Source organism: Pteropus vampyrus, unplaced genomic scaffold (assembly GCF_000151845.1).
Source record: "Pteropus vampyrus isolate Shadow unplaced genomic scaffold, Pvam_2.0 Scaffold65, whole genome shotgun sequence".
NCBI lineage: Eukaryota > Metazoa > Chordata > Mammalia > Chiroptera > Pteropodidae > Pteropus > Pteropus vampyrus.
Window position 1 is genome coordinate 4,355,980 of NW_011888846.1, and position 15,614 is coordinate 4,371,593.

Sequence of the window (15,614 nt, forward strand, 5' to 3'; positions counted from 1 at the left end):
TGACTCCATTTTGGGCCCGTTGTTTCTTTTCTTAAGTGATAACAAGCTCGTACACAGATTAGTCTGCAGGAAAGGACTGGGCTTACCACTGCAGGAAGCACACCTGTTACTTTAACATCACCTACCTTTGCTCTTTCACGTTTCTTTGATCTTAGTCACCACCCCTGTGTCCCTCTGGCTGGACCTGCCCATTTTAATTCATGAGTATCTTGCTAAGTGTCTGACAGCACGCTCCCTGGATTGGCCTCATGCGCCAGTCTTGGATGGGCGTGCGTAGCATCGTAACCCTCTGTGAAAGCCCTTGTGGGTGGATCTTAAAGCAGAACAAGTATAAGTGGAGTTTTATCAGAGATATCTGAAAGTGTTCAATTTTCTAAGGCACATTAGAGAAATGTACAAGTATAACTTGGACCAGGTTCCTCATTGTAACTGGGCAGATTCCTAGACTTAACGGTTCCTGAATTCTGAAGACTTTTGAACAGCTGGAGTCATTTAAAGGTACTGTTTGCTCTACTCTGTCAAGGACTATTGCTCAATTTTAGAATTCATTTGAATGATACTAATCATGACACTAACAATGATACTAATCATGACACTAACAAACACATGATACCGATGATGATGATGATGATGATGATGATGATGATGATGATGATATCGATGTTCAGTGGTGTTTATTTATATGCCAGATAATGCTAAGCATTTTACTTATATTATCCTGGGGTTGAGATTTGCAAAGTGAGAGAAGGGGCGTTGAAATAGTGGAAAGGAACAGGAGTAGTCTTGAAGCCAGGAGCTCGAGGATTCTCCCTCCCCCCACCCCAATTTTAGTATTTACTAACTGGTGAACTTGTTCGAGTTGTTGACGTCTGGAACTCCTTATCTGTAAAATGGAGCTATAAATACCCACATCAGAGGGTCATCGAGGATTAAGTTGGCTTATGAGTGGTGAAAGGGCTTCTTAGCAGAGCCAGTGCATAATAGGTCTATCATTACTTATTAAGCCAAATCATAGATGTTAACAGAAATACAACAGGATGAGGAATAATTAGAAATGAAGACGAATCCGGACAGTTTAGGACAGGCAATGGGCTATTCTCCTTCTGTGAGTCATTTATAGGTGATATTTTGTCATTATCAGCTTCATTTTCCAGCCATTTCATAAGGCGAGAGCCTTAGAGGAGACCTCGCTCGCTGAAATAGTTCAGCATCACAGAATTATAACAAACACTAAACTCGCTGCCGATGAAAGCCTAGAGTCCCAGAGAGGATTCGGGATGAGTGGGGTTTCACTGGAAACCTGTTCACCGGAAAGCAGTGCCCCGGCTTTCCGAACCCCAGGTGTGCGCACGGCCTCCAATGCCACACTACAGGGGAGCCACCCCCAGGATCTTGCAGAGCTCAAATCAGAATTCCAATCGCGAAAGCACAGGCTTCACAATGACTTATTCTCATTACCCTGCATGCAGTGATCCGTAAATACATATTTTAACATTACAGAGTTTAAATATTATTACAAATCTTACTCGATGTCAGATTTTGTTAAATGCGGGCCGTTATCTCAATTTACAAAGGTCAGCCGGGTGGCAGTGGCGAATCGAACTAGATGTATTTAAAATTTTTCTTACCAGTACATCTGTGGCTCGAATAACCCTGTCTTTTTCAGAGAGCTTTGGGGTTTTTTCACCCCCTTTCAAATGACACTCTAATGAGTATCATGTGGATAAACTCTTTGCAGAGGTTTGAAAAGACCCCAAGAAACATTGCGGTGGGAACAAGCAAACGAATTCGGATGAAATCACAAGCCATTTGAATGCCTCCTCATCTCCCTGGTTGTGTCGGAACCTTTTGGCTGCATTTTTCCCCACAGGAATGTTTTCATCTCCATGGCTAGGTAAATAGAATGTTCGTGGAGTTGCTTGATTGCTATTCAGGCGAGCGCAGAGTGACCTACTTCCAGCAACATCCATAGAAAGCTTCGCTGCTTTCCATCAGGCTGGGCTTAAAAAGCCACCCTCTGCTTTCCGGAGCTCCTGCCCACACCCGCCTCCGAGATGACACGCTATGGACCATCGAGGGCCCTCGTTCCTTTTTCTGACATCACTCCTGCTTTCTGTGTCGGTCCATTTTAGTCCATCTTCAACCTCTTCTGGAAAAGGAGAAGTGGTGGGTGGGGAGCTTTAAAGGATGTTAGCATTTCTGATTTTTCGAGTAGAGCTCTAAGAAAAAGGACATGGGAGAGGGGTTGCAGAGAGAAATCAGGTGAAGTTTTTGTTTGTGTGTGTGTTTGTCTAATCTAGACTACCCTCATCCACATAAACAGCTAAATAACTCATAGGAAACCATTCGGAGGCATCTGCATGGGAACAATGCTTTGTAATTGGGACTACTGATTGGCGTTCCCATAGGTCACTGTCATGCTTTTGAGCACAGCTCGACCTTACGCTATAAATTGAGAGGCTGGACTGAGCTGGAAGCATTCCAAACTCCAAGAGGAAAGTCTGATTTGAAAAACTTCCACAGAGACTTTGATCCAGTCGGCAGAAACATACTCAGCCTGCACCTGATTTGGGGTCTAACTGGAGCCAAGTGTCGTGCGTGGTTTTGTGTCATTGAACGCCATGATTAGTGCTGGGGAGTCCTGGTAGAGACCTTCTAGTCCAGTCTCTAGAAAATAAGAAAAGTGAGCTTCAGAGAGATGACAGAGCCTCGTTCTCCCAGCTTCCCGTCCGGCGCCCCAGGTAACCTGCTATTCCGATTCTCTTCAGTGGATCAGTAACGCTTCAGGCCCTTTTGTTTTTGCCATTGAGAGCAAATGTCACCGAGCAGGAGAAATAGAAATTTAATTACCCTCCTCCAGGTCACAAGCAGAAATTTCGATTCCAAATCTCAGCAAGTCAGGAAGGTTCTAGTTACTTGAAAAAGGAACCTCTTGTGTTTCTGCTGGGTGAGAGATTCTTGAAACTTGAAGCCATCTTGCTATAAAGCTTTGCTCACACGGTTCTGTGGCCATCACGCAAGCCCGTTGGGAGGCAGAGGAGCAAGAACGAGATGACACGCAACAGGCAGTGAGTTGAATCGAGGAGCCACAGCGAGAGTTCCTTTCCCAGTTGGACTCCGAACATCTTCACAAAAGGATTTCCTGGCTATGCTGTCCGCCATTTTGTTGTTTTCTTAGCCAGGTCTGTAGACAAACCCTCATGTTCCTGGCATCTGTGCTAATTGAATTCAGCCCTAGTGGGGCCCCTTATCTTATGTGGCTCTCACTCTGGGAGGTAGAGCATCGAATCGCTTCAACAGTCCATACCCGACAGACCCTGTGGTGAGCAGTGCAGAGGCCCAGCCAACTCGACCCAAGGCACGTTGTTTCTCTGGCCATTCTCCTTTCCTCATGTCTCGTGACTTTGTCCTTTCTCTCTGCATCCTTCTCCTTTGTCTGCTTTTCATCTGTCCCTCATCTTTCTTCACAGATGGCCAGGACACTAATGTGCTGCTGTCATTATGTTTATGGAACAAGTTGGGGTCCACAGAGGCTGTCGTTCCAGAGACGTTAAAGATTTGGGTCACGTTTGATACCAGGGTAAAGACTTGCAGGGTAATTAGTGATCCTCTACTGTTATTAACCTCCGACTTAAGCAGATTATTTTCTTACAAAGGTGTTGAAAGGTAATGCCACTGTTAATGGTTTTAGTTGGAAGACCATAATGAAGCCATGTGGGAAACTAGACCTACCATCCATATCTTTCAAACTCTTGAATTAAAGTTGGGGGAAAAGGAAAATAAAAAAAGAATTGAAGGGAAGCGGGCGGGTAATTGTATCACAGGCCTAACTTTGACCTTAATGACTGTCCCTGATGGACAAGATCCATTTGTTATTCTTGGTTTGGGGCAGTTGGCTTATCGCTACTAAATTTCTGAGCTCATTGCACAGGGAAACTCTGGGGAACCTTCTCAGAAGCCATTTTAGGATTAACAGCAAGTTTGAAGTCTGGATCTAAGCAAGGTCTTCTAATCATAATGGCCGTCAGAGGGGAGTGTCACTCTGCACCTTGAAAGACTGTGGGGTCAGTTCATCAGGTGCCCTCGAGATGAGTCTGAAAAGTGGCATGTCAATGCTTCTTCCTGGCTTGATCTCGCCACCCGTGCCAGCTCGTTTCTGCTCAGTTGGATTCAGCTTGAAACTCAACCTTGGCAGGAGTGAGAAGGGGCCCAAACGCTAGAACTGCTCCAAGCCACTCTAAGTTAATCAGTGAATTAAAGGATCTTTGAGAATTTCCCCAGTTCTAGCCCATAGTTGACTTTACATCATTAAATACTTTGAAAGGGAGAATCGTGGATCTGGTCCTCGGCGAAGTCATCTTTTGAAACAATTCCGATCCATATTTGGTGTGTTGTCTCGGCAGCTCCGTTCTGGGATTTTCAGCATGAGGGAGGCCTCAGGCAGTAGCAAGGCCCTCGGATGGCATAGGAATGTTGTAATGCCTGGAAAAGGTATTTTTACAGCAAGATTTGGGCATCTTAAGCTAACCCCACAGAAAGACAGTGCTGCAAGCTAACAGCACACGAGCTAACATTAGAACAATGACTAAGGCCTATTTAAACGTGATTTCATCTCTCTCTCCTTCCCACTGCCTCTCCCCATCCCAGATTATTCTCTAGTGTGACTTTCCCTGCCCGAGTTACCATCATCGAGGTTCTCTATTACATACAGAAGCTCCGAGGTTTCTGCTTTAGAAACCGCATATCTGTAGCAACGTGAGTGAAACCTTTCTCACCAGCCCGAGTTTCCGTCTGAGAAACAGGCCTGGCTCTTCAAGGCTCTGACCAACACATCCCACATCTGTCTTCCCTGTGCTCAGAGAGCGAGGAGAGGTGGAGTACAGATTGGCCTTAAGAGATGATTTGATGTTGTTTGGGACATTGAAATGATCATCTTTCTAGGTAGTCACACGAAGCACACCCTTTTGGGCTCAGAACTGTGGATTGTCAAAGTTACAAAAGGATCTTGAAATTCATCTATACAGCCCCTCCTTAGACAGATGAGAAAACTCACGTGGGGGCAGCTCACTGAAGGTCATTCCAGACCCAGGTTTCCTGAGGTTTAGTTCAGAACTTTGAACGCTGCGGAAGACTGTGTTCCACCGTGGTTGGACCTAGTCTACCAGCTTCCGTCTTTCTGAGTCTTCTCCGTCTTTCTAAATCGTGGATTCATTTGCTTCTCTGCTTCGATAAAATGGCAGGTGATCTCCCCTGGCTCCGAACTCCTTAAACTGGGATCCACAACTTTGGCAGTTGGCACCAATCTGCATTTTTAGCCTCAATCTTCTGCTACTCCCGTTCACATCCTCCACCCTGAGGCGTAACCCGACCCCCCTCGGTTCTGCAGACGCGCTATCCTGCCGTTCCTTCATACACACCGTCCTCTGCGTCTGGAATTGCCTCCGAGAATTTCTTCCCAGTTCATCTCTTCCCATGGGCTTATGCCCAGCCAAGTTCCACCCGCTTACTCAGTACCGCGATTACTGTTTACAGGACTTACTCATGGCTGTGTCTTCAGTTTCTTACTACATCAAAAGCTCCTCGAGAGTAGGGACCATGTGGCACAATTGGCCGACTGTGGCAAATATGGTGTACTCCAAAAATATTTGTTGTGTACGAGAATAAATGGCACCCTAGTTTCTGTGTATTCCAGGCAGCGCCAGAATTTTGGAAGGTGCCAAGAGATGGGAGTTTTGTGTAGGAGAAGAACGGACAGACTCAAAGACGGAGCAACCGTGCCTTCTGGAGCTCTCAGCCCCCAGTGTGATGACGGCTTCAGTGCTCATGCCACCTGTGGTATCTTGAGAGGATCGCATAGGCTCCTGTTGGCACTTGTTTTGTTCAGCACATTTTAGCAAAGGCTCTATCTGAGCCTCGTCTGCAGCCCTTGGGAAGCCTCGGACTAGAGCGTTTCATCACCTCCCCCGTTTGCTCCTCGGAAATCTCGGGGCAGGCTGGCATCAGTAAAGCCATTTCTGAGTATTTCTTCTTGAGATAGATATTCTGCTGCCATGCAGACCAACATGATTGCGTCCATGTTCCACATTCTGGTCTCAGTCCCAGCAGCAGTGACATTCATAAGACCTTCACCGTGCCCTGTGTGGTTTTCCATTGGTTGACCTGGGCCAGGTACAGCACAAGTAAGTAAGCTCCTGGTTCGGCATTTTAGTTCTTCCGTGCCAGGTCCTGCCAGGAGGGGGAGAAAAGCCATGGTCGCACAACACCGAATGTACTAAAATCCACTGAACTGCACACTTAGAGAGGGTGAGTTTTGGGGCATGTAAATTATAACTCATTTTTAAGTGAAGTCATGCAATACTAAAACCCTGCGCGAAAAGTTAAAAAACTGGAGCTCAAAAACTCCTAAAAGGATTTCTCAAGTGTTTCCTCTGTGTGTGAGTGTGTGTGTGTGTGTGTGTGCGCACGTGTGTGCACACACACACACACACTCGGGGGGCAGGTCATCTGCTGTGTGAGTTTCGGTGGAGCGGATCTGGTAGAAGGTCATCTTCTGTGTTCCCTGTTCTGTGTCAAGCGAGGGTGACCTTGGTTTGGGTATTTACGTGTCTTTGCTTCCACAGGTAAAGCAGAGGTAATGAGCCTGACCTACTTGCTGAGCATCTCTTGGGAAATAACAATCTGGTTTGTTAAGCGCTTTAGAGCGATGAGGGGCCAGATTCTTTCTGACTACTTACAGGAAGGGCTGAAGTGACATCGACGTGTGTGAAACAAATCTCGGGCTGGGTTAGGTATAGCAGGTGCGGACGGGAGGCTGGATGCATGCTGCTCTGGGTGATTGCATGATGCCATTAGGTGCTCTCGTAGGAACCGGTAGTGCTGGTGATTTTTCTGTCTGTGTGAGAAGGAGACAGAGCTTGGTTTCTACAGCAATGACAGGGAGAGGCCTTGGGGGAGGAGGGTGTGCTTTTCAGGAGGACTCTTCCCAGTGCTTTGATGTGGAGGCGTGGTAAGCAGTTAAAAAGGTGCTGCTGTCCAGGAGAGTTAGTGGCTGGAGGTGACCTGTGGTGTGGCTGCGCTGGTCCAAGTAGGCACCCTCAGACGCACGCCCAAGGGTTCCTCTTCACCTGGAAATCGCGAAATCTTCCTCAGCAGAAAGGTAAACAGGAAGCCAATGTCACTGCCTCATCAGGCTGTGCCTGTGAAAAATCAGGACCAGGATGCAGGGGACTTTGCGCACTCATACCCTCTGCCCACAGCAGCTTCCTGGATGCTTGTGACAGTCACTTCCTAGAACACGGACAGCTCACCAGCCCATCACCCATTGGGATGAATGAGTCCACTAGGCGATTAGGGAGCAGGGCCAAGGACGCGAGGGAGTCTGATCACCTTGGCTGTGCTGCCTGCTGGACCTTCTTCCCACTTCCTGGTTTATTCTGCACTCTGGTCTGTGGGATGGATGAGAGATTATGTCGGTGTCTTCCAGGCAACAGCTGATGACCTGGGGTTCATACACATTCTTCGCGGGAATCACCTTCTGAGAAGGCTGCTTTCTTCCCCTCTTCCACCCTCTACCCCTGCAAAATTAGTCTTTCTTTCTTAAATTTTGTCCTGCACGTGGTGTAACACTTACCACATCCATTTGTGGTGGATTACCTTAGAGATCTTGTTGAGGGCCTCATTTAGATTAGTATCTTAGTGCCTAGAACAGTATCTGCTGTATAATACACACCCAATGTATGTCTGCTAAATTAATGAATAGATAAGTAAATAAATAAAGCAGTACATCATTTGTGCCTTCACACAAATAATGAAAGATATTTACAAACTCCATAAATATTTAATATTGCTTTCCTCTTTATGATTGTGGTACTTGATGAGAATACTCTTCTAAATGTGTCTTATTAAATCTTTTTTATGTCTATGGAATTATTTTTTTGGTCAAAGGTGATAAATTTTGGGAGAAGGAGCCATGCCTTTAAAAAATGAAGTTTCATAAAGCAAAGCTTTTATAAAGCCAGAGTGTGTTCAGCATAATATTAGTTCCCTAGGGTGGTAATAGTTATTGAAGAAATAATAGTTTGGGGGCCAAATGAAGTTCGGGAGAGACCAGGTTAACCAGGTCTCTCTATTGTGGAATGTCTCAAGGCTTTGACATGATGTTGCTCAGTGTTACGAGCAAGAGCGACACATGATAATGTACTTCTGCAGCAGTATCTTAGCACCAACAGCGTGAAGTGCATCGTAGGTTTTTGGTATTTTGTTATTCATTTGATGCTGATAGTGCAATGCCCTAGTCTGGAGCCCCGAGAGCAGATGAATGCTTGTGTCTGGGATAAGAGCCCACTTCTATACCACCCTCTCCACGTATACTACCTCTCCTCTGCAAAAAGGAAGAGAAAAATTAAAGGGAGTTAATGCATTACTTTACCTACCACAGCAAGTATCAGACATCTCCAGTGGACTATGCAGCAAATGTTTGTGGTTTCAGAAATGACCTGTCAGCCCCAGCTGCCCTGCAGTAACCTCCCAGGACTGTTCGATAAGCGCCAGTTCTCTGCATAGTAATTACCAACTCCCTCCTTGGTAGATTCACCGGAGTCTAGGAGTAATTGCTAGGGAACTCACACTTTCTAATTTACAAGAGGAAAACAACCTCGTATTTACCTTGGGGGGCGATCAAGGTATTCAGACTGTGCTGGGTAAAGGATGATATTGATCATAGAAATATGGAGAAGAACTTGAAATTTTACCTTGGTAGTTTTCTCAATGGGCGACAGGCGGGCTCCCTAGATTATTGTGGAAAGACCTATGGGAGATAATTCTCTTCTTCTCAGCGTCTGTCCTCTTCCCTGAGATTTGGAGCAGCAGTCAGCCTGACCTAACTATACCTGGAACCTTGTGTTGCCTTCAGCTGACACTGGCCGATCGGTACCAGTGTCTAGGAAGAAGATGAATAAGAAGGTTCGGACCGATACAGTTGGAATTCTGACCTGTGCCCTTGGTGTTTGCCCTCTAGAGATCTCAGGGAACACAGAGGACATCCCTCTGGTGCGCTGGAGGCAGCAGTGGCTGGAGAATGGCACTTTGCTTTTTCATATCCATCACCAAGATGGCGCCCCGAGCCTCCCTGGACAAGACCCAACCCAAGAACCCCAGCATGAGTCGGCAGAGGAGGAGCTGAGGATTCTGCACATCTCCGTCATGGTAAGAACAGCACAGCCTCAGCCTCTCAGGCCAGAGCTTGTGTTACCTTGACATTGAGAGTCTTGGTGCACAGATGTAGCTCTCTGAGACCCAATGCCATAATGATCATTGATGGGAAATGCCTCTGCCTGTGGCCTAAGTAAAAGTTGCCTAGAGAAGAACAAAGACTTGAAATAACTTATACACACCATCAACAATATCAGATGAGGGCAGTGATCGTCTTAGATTGTCTAGTAGATCAGAATATCTTATAGTAGTTGCTCAATAAATGTTTGCCAAATGACTACATCGCTAAGCTGCTTGCTGCTGCCAAGCCCTCTTCTCTTTTCTCTCACCTGGAAGAAAGTCAGCATCTTGGCTTTCTCTCTTCTTATAGTGACGGTCATATCAATAGATACTAGTCCCTCCTTGTAGCCCAGCTTAGAAACATCGGCATCGTTCTTCCTATTCAGAAATTATGTAAAAGATTATAAGATTCCAATTAGAAGATTCTTCCTCAAAAAAATTAGAAGAATCTTCCTAAAATTCTAGGAACTTGTGTTTTAGAATCTCACCAGAAAGAAAGAGCTTCAGTGGCAGTCAGGGCTTTGTTCCATGGTGTTTTGTTCACTGATGTACCCTGAGCACTTAGTGCGATGTATTCACATAGCTAATGCTTACTAAATATTTGTGGAATAAATGAATGCATTTTCCAGTGGAGATGGAAAATACCTGTCTCATCTGGTATTTCATGTCTTAATATTAATGTTGGTAATGCAGTCCATCTGCTCCTAGGTTGAGGCTGGACTGATTAGTCGTGGGCCATATATATGGAGGGCGTGGGCTAGTTCACTGCTAGGAAACTCAACTAAGAACCAGTCTAGGTCCCCGTCCAATCTGATAAACTCTCAGAAGGTGAGCCTTTCATTTCTTTCTCAACCAGTGTCCCATGAAAAACTGGCTTGATAGATTACCTGTACCTATATACAAGATACTTTGTTTAAACTATATGATCAAGAAAAGAGTTTTCGAATAGCAAACAGTAAGCCTCGATGTCCGGGTATTCTGGAAGGCAGACGGGTAACTGAGATTGCTGTGCCTCATATTTACACATCCATCGAGGTTTATAGCATGGGCGTCGCAGCACCTGTGCATCTTTAATCAAAGACCAGCGTTTCCTCTCTCAAAGAAGCTTGTCTTCTTCAGTGCAGTTTGTAGTTTCCAGAGAGTGGTCATATCAGGCCGACGGGTCAGATCAGCCCTGACATTGGCTGGGGTGATAGATATCGAAGCCACATTGTCTTCATGTTTATAATACGGTCTGATTGAAAAGAAGGACACAGTGGTGGCCTTCTCACCAGCCATCCACACCCTCCCATCATTGTGGGCAGCAGCCATGGTCACAGGTGGTTTTTGTTTTGTTTCTTTTAGTCCAAGACCGTTTCAAAGAACCGTTCCTTGTCGCACCAAAGAATTGTTTAGGGTAAAGAAGAGTGTGTAGAGATCCCCAAGAACTAATACTCAGTGTGATTCTGTCTGAAAGAAAGACCTTGAATACAAGAGGTCACGACCGGCAGTGTGTCAGGAGACGTGTGTGGTGGGGCTGGGGTTGTGGCGTGAGGATCCACGAAAGCACAGCTTTCCCAGTGGCTACATCACATCTTGACTGTAGCAGGACCCCTGCTGTCTGTCCGCAGAGTGAGATACTCCAGTAAGTTCTCTAGAGAAGTGTGTGCGTGTCTATGTGTGCGTGTGCCGTGTACTCAGTTGTGGGGGTGGGTTACAGTGAAGATAGAAATACACTGGTCACGGATGCCAGCGGAAGTGAGGAAGAGGTTGTACCCTTAAAATACAACCACCCCTGTGAGAAGCCCTACATTACAAATGTTTTTCTTCTTTCGAGACATCCCCGGGCGGGGATTAATGGACAATGTACACCGAAATGGAAAGATGAGAAAAGCCAGCTCTAGACCTGTGTCTTAGATCTTCCCTTCAGAGGCTGCTGGTCACTCGCGGCAGTCCATCAATGACTCTCCATTTTCCAAATAAAATGGCAGTTATTATTCTTTCAGCCGTGTTTCAACTATGTTATTGTCAGCGAGGCCAGAGGAGGCAGTGGTCGAAAGGGCATGGGCTAAGGGTGACCGTGGACAAGTCTGGTGTTTGTCTCTGGCTTAGCCTCTCGGATGTGGATAGGCCCACATCTCCCTGAAAAACTTAGGAAGTCCTTTGACTTCTGCAGGCGACTGGGGCCCCCATGGTGAGCTCCCTCCCGTCCTCATCGGAGACGGCGTGGACGGTGGCGTCTTCTGCAGCCCCGCGTACTGTCTTGCCTTTCCTCTTTCCTGTGCCCTTTCCCGCTCCACCACACACCCTCGCACGCTGCCTCTCCTCTCCTTAAGAATCTATTCTAGAAACAGTTCCAAAGTCTGAAGTTGGGAATCTGCCCTCAGCTTAGAAATCGAGCCTGAGGGCCTCCTATTCGAAGCTGTGGTTCCTGGAGTTTCTTATGGCTTCTTCTTAAGAGAATCAGAGGTGGTAGGCTTGATCCGATGCACTTTATACCGTGTCCTCTGGCGGTAGGTAGGCGGCCATCTGAGGCGTCCAGAATGAGCGCGTTCTAGGCGTGAGAAGATAGCAGATCCTTTGACTGATAACTGTTGGGGAGCAAAATGCACTTGAACACACTCTTACTACCCAGACCCTGTTAGTTATGCGATAACAATAGCAGGGCTATTTTTCATTAACTATAACGATCACTATTGATACAGTTTAGTTGGGACCCAATTAGCATAACTCAAAAAAGAGGAAAGTTAAGGCGATTATCAAAACATGAATACACCCAACCTTTCCTCTCTCGTTAAGAAAATGTATATTTAAAAGCTTAACTGATTATCCTAAGTATTTCCATTATGTGCTCAGGGAATTAATGATTCTATGAAAACCTGAAAGTTTACATTTCTCTCATTTTTTATTTATACTTTTCTCATCCATCTTTCCTCAATGCAGGAACCACTGTTTACTTTTATATTTTACATTTGCCATGTTTTGTTTTAAACCCAAATGAGAGGATGGGAAGCAAAGGAAAACGTTTTTTTTGTACCCTCATGTCATCGTATGAATGAAAATAAGTCCTCTCTTCCACCGTGCCTACTATAAAAGTACCATCAGCAAGATCATGGGCTTGCACAAAACCAATACCTCAGCTGGGAACTTGGCAATTTAAAGCTTTGAAAAACCTTTTACTTTTCTTATTTTTCAATCACACCCTAAAATTTTTGAACTATTTTTTCCAAAGAGGTACTATTCTTCCTTGCGTAGCATAATTGGATTTTCCTCCTGAAATCTCGTATCATTGCTTCAAGGGTCAAATGATGTATTTTAACCTCCTGCATGATTCAAACTTGGCTGAGGAGATTTATTTCAAATTTTGCAAGATAATTGACATTTAAAACTACAAAGTACACAAGGATACTCTTTTTCAAACTCTTGAACAAGTGAAAGAAAAATCATCAAATGAAAATTGATGTGTGAGTTTAAACCAGAAGTCAGTGAATTCTTCAGTAATAAGCAAATTGTTTATTCTATAGATCAGGTTTTAATATGGCTTTTCATCACATATTCAGACTGTGTAGATTTAAATTTCCATATTTTACTTTTGCTGGTTTACCATAAGATCTACGTTTTTCTTCTTAAAGCGTATAAAAGAATTTAATGATATATAATAGAATGATAATGTATTATCTACATATTTCATCTTTGTGATTAAAAATGGCAGTATTAATAGACTTCCTATATGCATATAGTTTGGTTAAATGGATTTTTCACAGCAAAGAGCTTTTCAAAAATGTTTCAGTTCAGTACATATTTTGAAGTGATAATTCCGACTGGTAGATAGTCTCTTTCCTAGTTCAGGCTTCTTAGGCACAATTCACAATTGTGGGGAAGAAAATAATCTTTGAGCATTTGTCTCTCTCCCTGAGCATGGGAATAGAGCCCACCAATCAGACGTGGGTGCTGCTCAGGACCACTAGCCCCCTGTGTAGAGCCCATTGGCCAGCAAGTGCAGGCCCATGTGGCCTTCTACTGCTGGCAACTCTGGTGTCCCTAGGCTCTCTGTTTCTGGGAGCCTCAGGCAAGCCCAAGACACAACGTTTTCTTTAGGGAGAAACAATGGCGAGAATAAGGTTTAGGGTCAAAAGAGACCACAGGTGCTATTTCAGAGTCTCAGAGCACAGGAACTAGAATGGGCACACTAGGGAAGTTCCAGTCTGGGACTTTGGGGCTGAAGTTTGGGACTGAAGCCCACAGGACATGCAAGGGAGCCTCTAGGACCATGTTTCCAAGACTGCAAGCAACTTTGTGCCAAAGGACCCATCCCTGCTCCCCCTGTTACATTTTATTTATAGTTATTTATTTATTTATTTTTAATTTTTAATTTGAGCGCAGTCCTGAGCATCATGTGTTACCTGGCTTGAAGCTGTCTTCATTTCACTGCCGAAGCTCAGCCACTTCTAGGGCAGAGAAGAGCAGTTCCGAGCGTGGTCATCACTGCGTGCCTCCAAGACCATCAAGTACTTATCGTTTGTGGGCACAGGGGAGAGTGCTAGATACTTATTTTCTGTCAGCATCTTTTGCCTTCAGAAAATCTGTTACAAAACTTCATTAGCAAATTCGTTAATCGGAGTCGCTTTCGTATCTTATTTGTCGATTGATATTACTTGTGTACTTCATCATGGCTGAGCCCTCTGACCTTTAAGAAACAAATGGAGGCGTTTAGACGTGTCCTGTGTTACCACAAAGGACAAAACTAGAGTAATAAATTGAAAGGTACGAAAAGACAGGCCCTCATTCAGCGCAAGGAACTTTTCTAGCAATTCGAGCCATCGTCATGGGGCCAGACTGACTTACTGGTCTGACTGCCCCGCTGCCAGAGTCGTCACTGTGTATTCTGCCTTTTTAGGAAAATGGTGAGCAGTTCCTAAAATAAACAGCAAGATCCCTGAAAACAAAACCTCTTTGTTCTTGGGATTCTCACTGAGAGACCGACTGTGCAACAGACTGGAGATGCCAGAGTCCTTTTGGAGGCTATTCCAAGTGCCAAGGGAAGGCTTGGCTTGCAAGACTCCTTACCTGGCACCGTGATTTAGCTGTGCATCTCTTGCAGGTACATGTGAGTCCGTCAGCTATTCAGTTGCTCAGCTGTTCTGTCCTGCTTGCTGCCCTCTCGTATTCCCAAAGAGTAGGAGCTGAGGTGTAATAGAAAGAAACACCGGGTTTAGACTTGAAAGGTGGGCATCAGATCCTGGCTTTACCACTTCAGGTAATTTGCTGACGCATTTGGAAGCTTCATTTCCTCATCTGTGAAATGGATGCATTGGTTAGGCGTTTCGGTTATAGAGAATGGAGATCCACTCGGGCCTTCTCTGTAAGTTTTACTATAGAAATTCATATGGAGGTAAGGGAGACAGGAATCCTCTGATTAAAAAAAAAAAAATCCTCAAAGCAGAATTTCATGAAGCCAGAAGCTGGAAGACTGTGCGGGATCCAGGTCATCTGGTCAACCCCTAGCCTCAGCAGTGTGTGGCTCTCCCTTTTGTTCCTGTTTCCAGTGCTCCTGTGGCTGTGCATTCGTCCCCTTGTCCAGTTTACTCTCTATATTCCTCCCCGTTTTTTTTTTTTTTTCCTACGTTTGTGCTTTTGCTTATCAAGTCACCTCACTGAGGACCCTTCCTGACTTCTTTCAGTGTTTCGATGGTTTTAACTTTGTTCCTAGGCTGTCAGATTTCCTGCTTTCCCTCTCCACCCCCTTGTTCTTACTCCTTAGGGAGAGAAGCAGATGGCTGTACCTAGTTGCCATAGTTCCTGTTTGTTCAGAGCTTTTCTTGTCACGTTATCCCATAGGTGGATAAAACCCTAACCTTCTCCCGTTGGCTGTAGTTGTGAGGAGATTGGCTTCTGTGGCACAGAAAATAAGCTCTCCTGCTCCTGGCACAGCCAGGAACTACTTCCTTAGCAGAGGCTGAGAAGCCATGATTGCATGGCTTACTTGTTCAGTACAACAGACATACTGCAATCTACCTTGTAGAGATTGAGGAGAATCGAAGGATGATGGTGGCATCATCGTTATCGCCATCACCATCATCATCATCATCATCGTCAACATCATCAGCATCATCAACTTATTTTGTACTGACTATGTGCCAGACACGACTCTAAGTACTTTCAGTATGTATTAGTTTTTTTTTTTTTCTTTTTTTTTTTTTACCACACTACCACCAGATATGGTTCCTTATTATCTCATTTTACAGGTGGAGAGACTGAGGGCCAGATAAGATAAATCACTTACCTGAAGTTAAGCGACTGTCAGGTCGCAGAGCCAGGATGTGAGTCGAGGCATTTGGCAGCATCTGGACTCTGTACTCTGGGAA

The 15,614-nt window shown here is 45.1% G+C and overlaps 1 protein-coding gene across 2 annotated transcripts in view; it reads left to right on the plus strand.

Annotated features, from left to right (window-relative positions):
* ASTN1 (astrotactin 1) overlaps positions 1–15,614 on the plus strand; it is a 297,914-nt gene that overhangs the window by 100,163 nt on the left and 182,137 nt on the right. For both annotated transcript variants that reach the window (XM_011361242.1, XM_011361243.1), the window contains exon 2: positions 9,017–9,204. In XM_011361242.1, the coding sequence (XP_011359544.1) occupies positions 9,017–9,204 (188 nt within the window). The remainder of the gene's footprint in view (positions 1–9,016; positions 9,205–15,614) is intronic.